Here is a 15,403-nt window from a genome sequence, read left to right on the forward strand (position 1 = left end):
AGAAGACAATAGAAATATCATTTATTGACATTATCATCCATTGTTAATACTCTAAAGATATCAAGGTATAATGGGAAAATGTGTTTTTTATATATGAGAATTGCACATTCTTCTACTGTTAATAAATTAAAATCTAGAATGTTAATTTTGGTGCTTTCTATTCTGACAGGTGATTTTAGCAGTAACATCTAGCATGAGAGAATGGATCAATTAATGTCCATAATACATACACACAAAATTGTATTTAATGATTAAGTATAAGAAAATTTTTAAATTGTTATTCAAATAAAACATATCTCCCTGTTGAATTTCATAAGTTTAATTCCTATTCTGTATTTTAATAATTTGTGTGTTCTGAAATGAAGAATTTTGCATTTTTCCTCATATCCAAAATCTGCTAAATGGACAAAGTATACAGATTTTATTAGTTGCCCTTTGTAACAAACCAACACCACATTATTTATCTGTTCTTAAAGCTTCTAATTACCAGTGTTCCTGTGACATTTGAGGACAGAATAAAATAAAAGTAGCACTATCAAATGAACCCAAGGCATGTTTCAGGTTAGACTTATTAAGGTCTCATATGAACATCATGTTAAAAGCGTATGATACAGATGAAGTACTTCACCTTGCAGGTGAAGGGAGCAATATACATTGAGTAATAGCACTAAAGGTCTCTAATATTGGTCCACGTGGATAGCCTCAGGAACCCAATACGTTGTTTAACAACAAAGTAAAGATAACATGTTTCTCAATTTCAAAACAGGCAAGATTTCTACTCAACTTTAGCTTTTTAAAGATTACCACAAACAGACTGGTTACCAAACTAGATATTATTTAACAAGAATGATACTGAGAGTTGAGAAAAAAGCATCTTATTTCACAGAGACGATATAATCACCCTAAAGCTTTCTGATTCTAAAAAAAAACCTGCTTCAATTCAAATTGGTGAATTGAATATGAAAGGCTGAGTCTCAAAATACTTTTCTAATGTCCACAATGTACATTTCTTTCCTGTTAATATAGATAGTTTTATTTTACACTCAAATTCATTTTAATACTTGGTTTGTTACTTGCTAAATTTCAGTATTTTAAAAATATTTAGATATGTAGGTACATTTTATCTTCCTTCTTATTGGTTTTTATATTGCATATTTTTTACTTTTGAAATATTTTAGCTAGAGTTTTATATATAGCACAAAATCATAGCAAAATGTCATTAAATGTCATCACTGTAATTTAACCAAACTTTCTTATTGTTAGTTTTTATTGTAAAAGATTTCTCTATGTAAAAAAAAAGTCAGAGACATCTTTGCTTGATTGATATTCCCTCTATTAATATAACATTGAATTAAAAATCAGGTCCAAATTTGTTCCAAATATCACACCTATATCACAGTTATTTAAATCTATTTCATTTCACTACAGTATTATATAATGTGCTTTTGTTTCCACTGTTAGTGGAACAGATATTTATAAAGTGGAGGTTGTCCAGTTCTACCAATATACAAATTAATTCCAAATAATTAAATTAGAGTTTTCAAAGTAATTAATGCCCAAACTCATCACTCCTTAGGGTGGCAAAAAATAAGTATATCAAAGCTTTATAATCTCATTAGTATGAGAACTCAGACACACTTTAGTTCTTAAATAAAAATTTATCGCACCTACTATAGTTACCTATAGTATAGGATATAGGTTATTTATTATCCATCTTGAAAGAATTAAGTTGAAAAATTATTTTACACTATATCTTTCATTAATTCTTTTAACAAATGTTTATTAAGCATCATCAGCTTTCTAGCCATAAAAGAACTGGGCCATTAAAATACTCAATGAAAAAGAGAGTGGCATAGATTATTTCCGTCGTATCAAAGTTTTATAGCCTAAGAGTGGGAACATGAGAGTGTGGAGTCCTTTTGCTGGCCTACATATCAGAAAGTTCATTATGTGTAGAAGGAATAAGTAAGCAAATATTGAAAAATTTCAAATAATTACAGAAAGGGATGATGGAGTTTGCATGCTAGTTATGGCCAAACAATACTATAATTCTAAACTCTAGCATTACTAGGTTTATATGGGAATAGGGATACTGGTTAAACTTCAAAGCAAAGACATGAAGAAGAGCTAGGAGCCATAAGCACAGATACCATTTCAGCATATAAGAAATTCCAATAGAAATATCAATGCAGGCTCTAAATTCACTAGGTTATTAGGAAGCAGTTCATTAGGTATAAAAGAAATATTTGCCCTGCTCCAAATATATTACAAATAAAATAATGGACTATTTTATATTCATCTCTCTGCCAAATGCTGCTGTCAATATGTCCCTCTAGCCATGTGGTGATGACTATCACCATATGCAAGAAAGGGAGGGATAAGCTGCAAGCACATCAGCTCTCCTTTTGAAGGGGAAAGGGGAAGCATCTTATTACAAAGTAGCAGTGTTAAAAAAACCAACTCTACCAGCTACTTAAGGACACTTGACATTAATAACCTGAAGCATGAGGGTCCTGTGAAGAGCCCTCATGAGAAGACTGATCAGAAGTGGAAGGCTGTTGTTTGGCACGTGCAGCGAGCTCTTGCTGCCTCTGCTGCTCAGCCTTCTTAAGCCTCAGTTGTTGCAGGCGCTTACGGAGCAAAGCTATCTCAGGCCCCCTTAAAAATTCTGACATAGATAAGAAAAGAAAGGTGAAAAGACAGTAATAAAATAGAAAATAGTAAGAATTTGATTATACATTAAAGAGAGAAGGATATAAATAAAACGCGTCTCAGAGGAATACTAAAAACAATTTACTCATAAAAAAGAAATTACTGATCATTAAATTATGAGATAAACTATACACACACCCAAATGCTTCTGTTTTAACTATGATGAATTAGACACATATGGTTCTCTAAGAATATTTAAGTAAGTAAACAGAATGAAAATAAAGTTTTCCATATGCAAAACATCTTAAAATGAACATTCCTTTCGTCACTAATTTCATCTTTTTACAACAAAATGACTAAGAAAAGAAAAATTGAAACATATCAGTCATCTCATCTAATCTATACACAAACATTACTTCACTAATTTCCATCAAATAATAAATAAAATTCAATTAAAATTATGAGAAAGTTATGCATTTAGAAACAAATCTTGGAATTTATTAGTGGAGAGCTCTTTAAAAAATGAAAGTTACATATTTTTCAGCTAAAATGTTTCTTTTTATGTAAGAATTGTCAATTTACTTTTTCTTTAAGCTCAAAAGTACTTACATAATCTTTAAGATTTTCTTAAACTTTATCTGAAGCAGTGGTCATAGATAAAAAGTAGAAATACAACATGAAATTCTGCAGAGATATTTACTGAGTGCCTACTATGTATGAGGCATTGTTTTAGGCTCTGGGGATAAATAAAACATTGATCAACATAGGCTCTATTTGTGTGGAGTTTATGTTCTGAGGTGAAAACAGACATTAGTGAACACGCATATACGTAATATACATATATGTGTTTGTATGTGTCAAGTAGGGATAACTGCTATGAAGTAAAGTGGGCAGGGTAAGGTAAGGGAGATAGAGATAGTGCGGAGGGGCTGTTGTTTTATGTCTGGTCATTAGGAAGGCTTCTCTCATAAGATGACTTTTGAACAAAGACCTCAAGGACATGAAGGAGTAAACCACGTGGATGTCTGGAGGAAGTGTTCCAGATGGAGGGAAAAGCAGGAACAAATGCTCAGAGGGGGAAGTGTATCTGGCTGTGGCATACGTATCATAGGTAAAGGCAGAAGAATTTGCTGATAGTTTGGATGTAGAGTGTTCCCAAAGTTTTCGGCCAGGAAAAATAGTTGCCATTTACTGCGATGGAGAAGAATGGATGGGGAGCAAGCAGTATCAGAGGGAAGAAAAGAACTAACAGTTATCCAAGTGGAAAAAACGAGTAAAGACTGAAGATAACCTTCACCAGTAAATTTGGATGTCACTGGTGATGCTACTTTATGCCACCTAGAAAATAAGTGATGATAAAGAAGTCTAAGAACTGAACTCTGGGACACTCCAATGTTTAAGAGGAAGGAAAATTTCTAGAAAGAGTAAGGAGAAGCCAGTGAGGAGGCTGGAGAACTGACTGAGCAGAGTTCTATAGGCTAAGTGATGAAAGTGTGTCAAGAAGGACAGAGTAAGTAGTTGTGTCAAATGCTGCTGATATAATGAAAAAGACACTGACTGAGAACTAACCACTGAATTTTGCACCTTGGAAGTCATTAACGACCTTGGTAAGAGCTGTTTCAGGGAAATCACAGGGGCCAAAACCTGACTGGAACAGGTTCAAGAGAAAGGACAGGTAATGAAGTAGAGACACAAAGCATATATATACATATATATGTACTCTTTCCAGAAGTCTTGCTGCTAATGGGGGACAGAGAAATTGGATGATTGTTGGTGGGGGAATAAAGAGTCACGGGAGGTTTGTTTATTTTAGTTTGGGAGATAATACATATGTTGGTATGCTGATGGACAATGTTCAATTAGGAGGAGGAAGAAAGAGGATGCATGAAAAGAAGTGGGCAAATGCAGAAATGCTGTCTTTGAGTAGACCAAAGGAGATGAGCTGCAGTGGGTAAGAGGGAGGAACTGGTTTTAGATAGGTACATAAAAACTACATCCACTATAACCAAAAGGGAAGCAGAGTATATGGGTAGAGATTTGATAGCTGTAGATTTGATGGTGGGAGCAAACAATTTCTCTCAGTGACTCTGGCAGCAAATTACACAAACTACCAAATAACTTTCAGTCTCCTGTACATAAATTATAAGGCATACCTTTCAGTCTCTTGTACATAAATTATAAGGGCGCAAAATTCGGCTTATTGTTTCAGGAATCAATCATGCCAGAGATACTAACCTCTTGTTAACATATCCTCTATTTATAAAGAATTTTATCCAATTAGCCAATTGGCAGTTAAGATTTAATAAACAATTCAAGTATCATCATAGTTTCTCATTGCTAGTTCTTCCCAGAAAATTCTCCAATACCAAGTAGAATAGTATTCATTGACAAATAAATTGTGATACTCAATGGCATAGTGCCCTCTTTTTAGGTGCATAAATATACTTTATTTGGTGTCAGCATAATAGTAATGCTTTTACCAATACAAAATAAAGAATTATTATGCAGCCATAAAGTATGTCATTTTATACTTCAAAAGAAAATTACCAAAGAGAGAGAGATTACATATATGTCAAATTTTGCTAAGAAAACAGAAAAATCACAAAAAATTCACCCAACTTCATTGTTGTTTCAAACCCTCTCTCTGGCACTGCCAAATGTTTTATGGGGATATAATAGTCTCCATCCTAGACCCACTATATGATGTAGCAAATAAACAGCAGGCTCCAAGTGCAAGCAGTGATGCTCTATAACTTTGGAAAATCAAGGTTTAGTTATAATAATGTCATGAACCATTTATTCAATGCTTCCAGTGCTCTTTAAAGAAGAATTTGTTTGGTTACTTTTGAGGCTGGTTGTATATAGACTTTTTTCCCTTGGGTTAAAAAAAAATGAAGCTAGGAAAAGAAGTCACCACACAGCTAACTAGGAAAGACAAATATTGAATTAAAAATTCCAACCAGACATACTAGACTAAACAAATAGTTCTGCTAGCAGTTTGGAATATTAAAGGCAGGTAAGATACATATACATTACATCTTTTTAAAAATGTATACACAGACACATATAATTTATTATGTGAATAAATGCTTGGAGAATTAGTTTTTGTTAACATATGTCAAAATGAAAAGCGAATACAATGAATACCTTCGTGTTGAATTTTAAAAACAACCACAAAAAAACCCTCAACGATGTGTCAGGAACTGATAATGGGAAATTTGTACTTCCATCTCCTGAAACTGCTAACCCAATTCTTCATGCTTTCTTTGAAAGACTCCAGACTAGTCTCCCTAATGACTTAATTCCCACTGAGAGAGGAGAACAATAAACTACGGTTGACTCAACAAAGGTCCACTTGGTTCTAACCTCATGTACTGCCTCTCCAAAACACAGAGTCTTTTATCCTGGATTCTGCAGTATTTTCGTAACTAATTCGCTGGTACTTTATCTGCCTGCCATCAGTCTGTCTTCTACTCCCAACCTGTTTCTTGGCCAGGTGATCCTTGTGCATTTTTTCTCCTAGAACTGGTCAGTCTTTTACTGACTTCTAACCTCCTCTGGTCTCTTCTTGAGTTTCTGCAAAGTGGCCATTAACCCAATATTTCCACTTGTTTCTAATCTATAAATTGCCTATACCTAGTCTGACCAGACTCTGATCCCCTTTAAGGAAACTGTAATCTGGGTATTTGGGCTTTCAAAGGTTTGCTGTGATATGCTGTACAACAGAGTCCTTACTTCCCCAGCCATTTTTCTACAGAGCTCAATTTAGCTATAAAGATCTGAATAGACCTAAGATTTGTAAATCTGAGCAGAAACAGTAATTTTTAAATAAGCAGAAATCCAGACACAAACCATATTATATATCATTAAAAAAAACCTAAATTGTCATGGTCTGAGTGGTCTATTTAATTATAAACACATGGATCCTTTAGGTGACTCACTTGTCAAGGTGAGCACCCAAAACTTAATTTTGTATGTACTGATATCCCCAGCCAACCCAAGGAAACCACCTTCTCTAATATATTCTTTTATTTAGATTAAAATGAAACCAAAGGAAAAAATTAAACTATCACCTGCTGGAATGAATGCCTCATTTAATACTCTCTCATTATAAGAAGCTCCTTACCATGGGAAAAAATTACAAAGAACAAACGAAATGAAGACATTTCCAGGCTTAGTTTATGAAACAACTAAAAGTGATGTCTGACAGGCATTACTGAGAAAAGAAGAAAATATTGTAGTTACTTTGAAATATGTTTTATAAGTAAAATTAAGAAGATTTCATTTTAATCTATATAGTTTCAACTCATAGTCATACCTTCCTGGTTTTTAAATAAATAATCTTATTATCACATTTTAAAAAGCACAGTCTTTTGTATATTCAAGAAAAGACCAAGTATAAGAATCAAAATGTGTGATTAAATTCTAAGTTATGTATACATAAAATATGGTTTCAAATGGTTTGACTATGTGAATTAAAATTCAAGAATACAAAGGGTGAAGAAGTCAAAAAAAAATCTACCAACTGATTTCAAATTCCACTTGAGTATATTTATCCTCCTAATTCAGCTACAAAACCCAAAGCCAACTCTGCGGCGCCCGTTAGATACACTATTCTTCAGGTAATGCATTTTGTATGTTCACCTCACTCGTGGCTTCATTTTATTTTTTTCTACTCATATTTCTGTTTGCCCTAGTTTCATCATTTGTAAATATAATTTTTAAAAAGTATTTCTGTAATTTACCTTAAAATATTTTGGGAACAAAGAAAAAATATCTACTCAGTCTTAAGTGGTCTGGATAGCTAAGGGCAAACAATGGATCAAAACCAATAAATGACTGGACACATCCAATCACAGCATCTCCCTTAGATATCATCAAATTCTGGAAGCCTATCTGAAACATCCAGAATAAAGGAAGAGTGGCTGAAACTATAAACACTAACATACATCTAAATATAACCTACATGGCTTACACTCGCTTAAAGCTAACACACGGTCTTACAGTCTCTTTAGAGAGGGACTATAGTTGAAAGAAAAAAGAGGCTTATGCAGAACAAGATAGATAATGTCTCTGTCTTTATGAGAGCATATTCTAGTAAGAGAAAATAAGTCATAAACAAATAAATCGAAAATGATTACAAATTTTTGTAAGTGCCTTTCAGGAAATAAACAGGGCTATATAACAGAATAAAATTTTAAGGAAGGTAAGAAAGGAAGATGAATCTAGCTAGGGTAGTTATGAAAGACCTCCCCTGAGTGACGTCTGAGCTGAGACCCAAGAAAAAGGAGTTGGCTATATGATAAGCCAGGGGAAAGAGCTTCTCAAGTACAGAGAACAGTAAGTACAAAGACTCAGAATCGGAAAGAGGCAGAAGAGAATTGGCACATTCAAGGAAGTGAAAAGAAACCAGTACAGCTAGCTAGAGCGTAATGATCTCTAGGGACTGAGGAAGTGGTATGAAATGAGGCTAGAAAGGTAGGCAAGGGCCAGGCCATGTAGGTTCTTATATAGGCCCAGAGTAAGGAGTTTGATTTTTCTTCTTTTGTAGTTGTATTTCTAAATGCAATTAGAAGTCTTTGAGGGTTTTAAACAGCAAAGTTATATCCTCTGATTTAAATTTTAAAATACTCCTCCTGGTTGCTGCATGGAGAATAAATTATAAGGGAACAACAGTAGATGCAGGGAGATCAACTAGTAGACAAGAAATGATTGTGAGATGGAAAGAAGTAGAATATATTTTAGATACAGAACCAACAGGCCTTGCTGATGGATTGGGCATGGGACACAAAGGAAAGCGAGGAATAAAAAGTAATTCACAGGCTGTTAAAATAAGCAAATGGGCTGGTGGTATTATAATTTACTAAGATATAAAATGACCAAGATGGAAGAGATTAGGGGACAGGAAGTATAGGAGGCTAAATTAAGTTTTAGTTTGCATACATTACACTTAAGATGTCCAAAGATAACCAAAAGGAAGTGTCAAATAAGCAATTGGACATAGGAGTCTGTATCTCAGGGCAGAAGATCACATTGTTGACACACATTTGGGAATCATCAACTTAGAGGAGATATTAAAAGCTATAGAAATTGATGCAATCACCCAGGGATAGGGTGTATGTAGAAGAGAGCACAGATTAAGGGGTTCTACTAAAATATTCAGAAGTAAATAGAACAAGAAAAACCAACAATGGTTACTCAAAACCAGCCAGAGTTGCTAACAAGAGTAAATAGGAAAAGTGGTGTCACAGATGCCAAGAAAAGAAAAAGTTTCACAAGAAAGGAATGACAGACTATGTCAAATGCAACTGGGTTAAAAAATCTAGTAAGACACTAACACAAAAGTATACTTTAAATTTGGCAAAATGAAAGTCACTGGTGACTTTGACAAAAAGTTTCAGTGGAAAAGGGGGCTGAAAGGCAGATTGGAGTTGGTTGATAAAGAAAAGATGGTAAGAAAATGGAGACAGTATATGTGAGCAACTCTTTTGAAGACTCAGATTATAAAAGGAACAAAGATAAAAGGCTGGAGGGGAATGTGCAATAATTAAGAGAGGGTTAAGACAGGAGATAATAATAGAGCATGTTTAAGGCCAAAAGGAACAACTCAATAGAAAAGGCAATAATAATGATGCAGGAGAAGGAGTAAAGTCCTTGAGAAGTTGGAAAGGGATGGGAACTGCACTGGCTAGCCTTTGACAGGAGCAGCCACACTTCTTCCCAAAATGTGTCTGCTTCTATCAGAGACAACATGAATACAGATGCTGGAAAGTTGGGAGATTCAAAAGTAGAAAAGCAAGTGCTTTTTTTTCCCCCACCGTGAACAAGAGAAGGTTATCAGCTGGGAGTGTTAAAAGTCTGAGAGAGACGAACGTGTGAAACAGATATTTTGTCTAGTTGCTGAGCAACAGTTTTGAAAGACTGCTCTGACACACAGTGTTGAACACCCACTGAAATGTGTAATCTGACTTTGTCTTCACTATCATTCGGTGACTCAGTTGCAGACTAAGAAAAGGCAAATAATTAGGTTCAATCAGAGATGGAGTTTTGCCAGGCAAGTTTTCACACTCCCATTGTTCCTTTCCTTCACCCCAGCAAAAGTGACAGAGGAAATGCAAGGAACATGAAGGAAAAGCATTAACATCTACATAAAAAGGTATCTACAGCAAGGCAAGAAGCACACTTTTTCATTTTCTCTATCTCTATGCACGGCAATAATAGAAATCCTGGCTCTAAGATGATATTCTCACCTACTACATGGACAATTCCCACTATCCACAAACCTTTCTGGACTTAAAAGCGCATAAAAAATTGGGAAAAAAACAAAACAAAAAACTTAAGTCTTTATTGTTAAATGTTGGATGGACTCTAAAATAATGAAATGCCGACTGTCAAAACAATCATAGCCATAGTTGCATCTAAGATCAAGTCATTTTCCTCAATAGCAATACTATCTTGGTAACATGAAAATATTCCTATTTTCCATAGTTTAGCTAAGAAAATTCTTTTAATAATCTACCAGTTAAAAATATTTCCTGGGGCCAGCCCAGTGGCATAGCGGTTAAGTTTGTGCGCTCCGCTTCGGCAGCCCAGGGTTCACAGGTTCGGATCCCAGGTGCAGACCTATGAACCGCTCATCAAGTCATGCTGTGGCGGCCTCCCATATAAAGGAGAGGAAGATGGGCACCGATGTTAGCCCAGGGCCAATCTTCCTCACTAAAATGATGACGATTGGCAACAGATGTTAGCACAGGACTAATCTTGCTCACCAAAACCAAAAACAATAAAATAAAATAAAATGTATTAAATATCTATAACAAAAAAGAAAAATGAAACTCCAAACTAAGTACTTTACTCAGAAAGGTGTCTAAGAAACAACTGGAATTAGTTAAGATTCAGTGGAACATGAACATGAGCTAGGGAGCCTTCTTGCTAAGTTTTCCTGATAATTTATAACTGATCAAAATCTTTAAGAATATTTCCAAGAATGCTATCACTTTAAAAATTCTTGTTTTTACCAATGGTGCCTGCTTTGAAAAGCAAACTTTTTTTTTCTTCTGTCCCTACTCCCCAAACCCTCCAAAATACTTTATTTTCCCATAAATTGAAATGCTATGTTGAATAGTGCGGAAAATCTGATTTTATGGCTCAGCTTTAGTTTATTATTATAGATAAATTGTACACAAGTGTTAACAGTTACATAATTGACTCTGGCTTCTATTCCCATAGAGATTGAAAATGAATTACTGAAAATGGGATATACTGATGAAAGAGTGCTTAATTTAAAATACCCCATATGTGGTGATCTGGTGTCAGATTCCAGAAAGCAAGAATCAAGTGACAGCTTGGCAGTTAAACTATTAAGAATTATTTACAGGTTTTAGCTTAGGCCTGCCAGCTGTATCTCTAGTTGCTAATATTTTTGGTTATACGTTGAGTAAAATGCTTCCTTAGAAGAACCCAAAGAAAAACATGAATAAACGTCTTACTGGTCATTATAACTACATGTATACAGTTAAAATGCCAAGTAAACTACAGACATATCTGCTGAAAATTATTGTTATAAATACTTGTGCATTCATAGTTGCGGGCAAAAAAGTTGAACATGAGGAATTACAATATTGAGAGGAAAATAGTATTTTAACAGAATTTAGAAGTTCATTTTTTTCCACTAACATAAAGTACCAAGAAGACAACGATTTGTTAAAACAATTCTTTTTTATGTAAATATAGGAGAAATTATTCTTTTGGTAAATTTTATATGTTGTTGACAAGCGATCATATCAAATGCACCATACAGAATATATTAAGAGTATTTCATGATTTGAGGAAAAATAACAAAAAATATAAATACAATGGAACTAATAACAATTAGGGCTATATTTTCACTATCACTTTAATACAGACTTATAACCAAATAAGTCTAGAAAGATATTTTGGTCTATAATGGTCTATAAAAATAAATTAAGTCAAGTGCATTAACTTATATCGAAACACTATCTGCTAGTACTTATATTTTTTAAAGAACTGTCTTATGTAAATTGAAGATTCCTGCTACCTGTCAAAATTCATGCAAGTTAGACACACTCGAATTTTGTATTTAAGTTACATGTTCACATCTTACATGTCATTTTGATCATTTATTCCAGCAAGAACAAGTCGATGTGATTTAGTATCTTTCAAAACAGCCCATAAAGAAGTTTTCACTATCACAAATCATCAGATGAACCACAGCCTATTTAAAGAGTAACATCCTCACCAGACTGATGATGTGTATGGTGTCCAGATGCCTCAACAGACTGCCTTTGTTCACTGTCTGGAGAAGATAGCAAAGAAGTAGAATGAGGGCTTTCTGTAGAAGATGATGTTGAATGAGCCTGAGCTGACATTGTGGAGGATGTAGAAGGCTGAAGAAACTGTTCAGCTGGAGTATCTACTTCCATTGCAGTTTCACCCACTTCCAAATCAGTACTTGACGGAACCGTAGGAAGAGCTGAAACATCTGACTGACTCGTTCCACCTTCGAAAAGCACATGTTAATAATACAAATTCAAATACTAACTGCTTTCCAAAACTAACTACTCTAAAGAGATATGTTCAGGATACATGCACACTTGCACTTGCACACACATACACACACAAATACATAATTTCAGGATATCAAAAGCACCCACTGGTGGTTTGGTCCATTTGAGCAAATAGGCTAATCAAGAAGAATAAAAATCTATCTACAGCACTTTCTTGTTAAAATAATCTTTCAAACAAAATGCTCAATATGGTAGCTTCATTAAGACAAAGCTAAATAACAGATTGTGAGATGCCTATAAATAATGTCTACTCCTTTAAACTTGAAGGTGATGATTCTGATTTAATAGCTGGATAATAGGATAAGGGATTTAATAGGATAAGGGATTTATATTGATATATTTCCACTCTATAACATAATGTCCTTGGAAAAATATTTAATAAAAATCTTACTGGCAAGAGTCAAGTTACAAATAGGCCAGAAAAGGATTAAGTTCCTGATTCCTGTTTCATTTTGCAGTAATGTTTTAACCACTAAACTAACATGATGCAGTCCTGATTTAAAAAGGCTTGAGTGTCTACTATGTGCTGTGCTAGGCTTTGTGCTATCTGCAAAGGAATAATTAAGAATACTCAATAAACCGTAAAAATTTCCATGATTTTCCTTCAAATCTAGATTTTATTAAAAGAAAAATGGAATGGACTAATCAAGTTCATGTTTTAAAAGATCCAACTACCACAGAATATGAAGTTTTTTATTTTCATCACCATGATTTAAATATTTCTTAGTTTAAATTTAAGCACGAATTTAATAACACTTGAGCAAATCCACAGTCCAAGGAATTTTTTTAAATGTTAATTGATACACAGGAGTTAACAATAACATTTATGGATGAACAACAGAATTTTTTATTTTGGGATTTAAAACATTTAGGAGTTAACTTTCATACTCCTCATTTCTGACAGTTAAGTAACTTGCCAAAGACTACAAACCTGGAAAGCAGTGAACCAAGATACAAAAACAGGTCAGCTAACAGCAGAAATGGTGATTAATAACCAATGTATGTACATAAGTAACTAAAGGGAGAAATTATTCAATTATCTAAAACTTTATCTACAGAGTTTTATGTTTCTACTCTCAGAGGGCATATAAAAACAACTTGAAATGGGGACTATCAGACTTAACTTTTTTTGAGAAAAGCAAAAAATAACGGCTAGATCTAGTGAAACTTGAAGGGACAAGTTATACCCAATACTCTTTGTCCTCTACTGCTTCACACAATACAATAAGAACCTTGTGACTACTGTAGATATAAAACATGGTAAAAATTAGGTGATATGAATAAAAATGACTTCAATAAACAGTTTTGCCAGCTTTCTTATGACTTAGTTAATAAGAAAAATTACCTCTGGGTCGAGATCTTCCTCGTCCTCTATTGCTTTGTGCAACTTCACTTGCTTCTTCAAACCATCTTGATAACATGTCAGACATTCTCTGCATCAATGACACATTGGGACTTTGTTCTCCTATGACAACACAGGTCTTATCAGTAAATTTAGTAATAAGTCAGGATCTTTCATTAATGCAAAAATCTAGGTTTGAAGGCCTTTAAAATGAAAGCAATTAAAAAAAAAGAATCAAATTCCCTAAATAAATTATATGAATGTACATAAATCTATTAGAGCTATCATTACATTTCATAATAAATGTTTACATGAGTGACTCTCCATCTGTATTTTGAGTTCCTCAAGAACGGGACTTTCATCTTCTACATCTTTGTCTATTCTTAGGTACCTCCACACCTCCCACCCCTATTCCAATCCACATCTTTAGTTTCAAGAGTACACAGCTAGGAAGGACTCACGAACTGTAAGGTGAACAGATTAAAAGAAAAGTTTGCCCTCTCACTTAAATTTCCTTAAACTGAATTTATTTTCATCACCATTTACTGTAAGCAAATTCCAAATATTTGAAATCAATTGAAACCAGAAAATGTTTTGTCTCTTCCCTCCCCTCTTCAAATAAATGAGAGTTTTCTCTTAAGGGCATTTGCAAGTTAAGTATGACATCAAATTAAAATTGTGAAAATTCTATTCTACAATCATATAATTTAACATGGAAATAACCTTTTACTGAATCTTCTGTGAAAACATAACTTATTTTATACCTTATTGCCTTTATATAATGTAACTCTATATTTAAATATATATTATAAAGTAATACAAAGGATAATATACTGGGGAATATGCTTTTGATCTTAAAAGATTTCAGAAGTCATTAGAATAAGATTTTAGCTACAGACCCATTTATTAAAATACACACAGATTAATTCTTTTTTGCTGAGAAAGACCGGCCCTGAGCTACCATCTATTGCCAATCCTCCTCCTTTTTTTTTTCCCTTTTTCTCCCCAATGCCCCAGTAGATAGTTGTATGTCATAGTTGCACATCCTTCTAGTTGCTGTATGTGGGACGGCGCCTCAGCATGGCCGGACAAGTGGTGCGTCGGTGCGCGCCCGGACGCGAACCCGGGCCACCAATAGCGGAGCACGTGCACTTAACCGCTAAGCCACGGGGCCAGCCCCACACAATTAATTCTATTTTAAAGTGTGCATCTTAAAGCTCCCAAGGTAGTTTCTTATGCTTGTCAAAGGCACTTGACAGAAGGAAAAAAAATTTTATGTGCTATTACAAAACTCTTGGGTTGGAAACTGAAAGTTTTCATTTCTCTTTATATCTAACAGAAAGGCAAAAATTAAAAGTTCAGTAATATCCAATGTTTTATGGGACAATGGGCATTCTTATACACTTTCAGTGGGAATGTAAAGTAGTACATTCTTTTTTGGAGGGTAATTTGATAACTATCAAAATTAGAATGCACTTATCCAGCAACCCAACCATTCCACTTTTAGGATATTATCCTAAGATACACTTCCACAAGTAAGCTAAGATATCTGTACAAGGATGTTTGTTGCAGCATCACTTACATAGTAGTGAAAAAAATGGAAACAAGTTAAAATATTAATTTTTAAATACCATATTAAAGAAAAAAGGCTGGCCAAAGTACAGTTACCATCTCGTTCTCGTTCACTCTCAGGCCTTGCTCGGGGTCCAGTATCTGACCAATCACCACGAAGTCTCAAACGCTTAACTGGAGGCTGTCGTAACTAAAAGATGAGGAGAAAACTCATTTTCTCAAAGAACACTTTAAGTCTAATACATTCTTT

The 15,403-nt window shown here is 34.2% G+C and overlaps 1 protein-coding gene across 8 annotated transcripts in view; it reads right to left on the minus strand.

Moving 5' to 3' along the window:
- Positions 1-15,403, minus strand: part of DCAF6 (DDB1 and CUL4 associated factor 6) — a 141,763-nt gene that overhangs the window by 56,140 nt on the left and 70,220 nt on the right. For 6 of the 8 annotated variants that reach the window (XM_058540127.1, XM_058540126.1, XM_058540128.1 and 3 more), the window contains 3 exons: positions 15,250-15,343; positions 13,585-13,704; positions 11,912-12,172 (listed from right to left, as the gene is read on the minus strand). In XM_058540127.1, coding sequence (XP_058396110.1) covers positions 11,912-12,172; positions 13,585-13,704; positions 15,250-15,343 — 475 coding nt within the window. Of the gene's footprint in view, positions 1-2,497; positions 2,669-11,911; positions 12,173-13,584; positions 13,705-15,249; positions 15,344-15,403 lie in introns of all 8 variants that reach the window. The other 2 variants (XM_058540133.1, XM_058540129.1) reach the window with 2 other exon arrangements.

Source organism: Diceros bicornis, chromosome 4, assembly GCF_020826845.1.
Source record: "Diceros bicornis minor isolate mBicDic1 chromosome 4, mDicBic1.mat.cur, whole genome shotgun sequence".
NCBI lineage: Eukaryota > Metazoa > Chordata > Mammalia > Perissodactyla > Rhinocerotidae > Diceros > Diceros bicornis.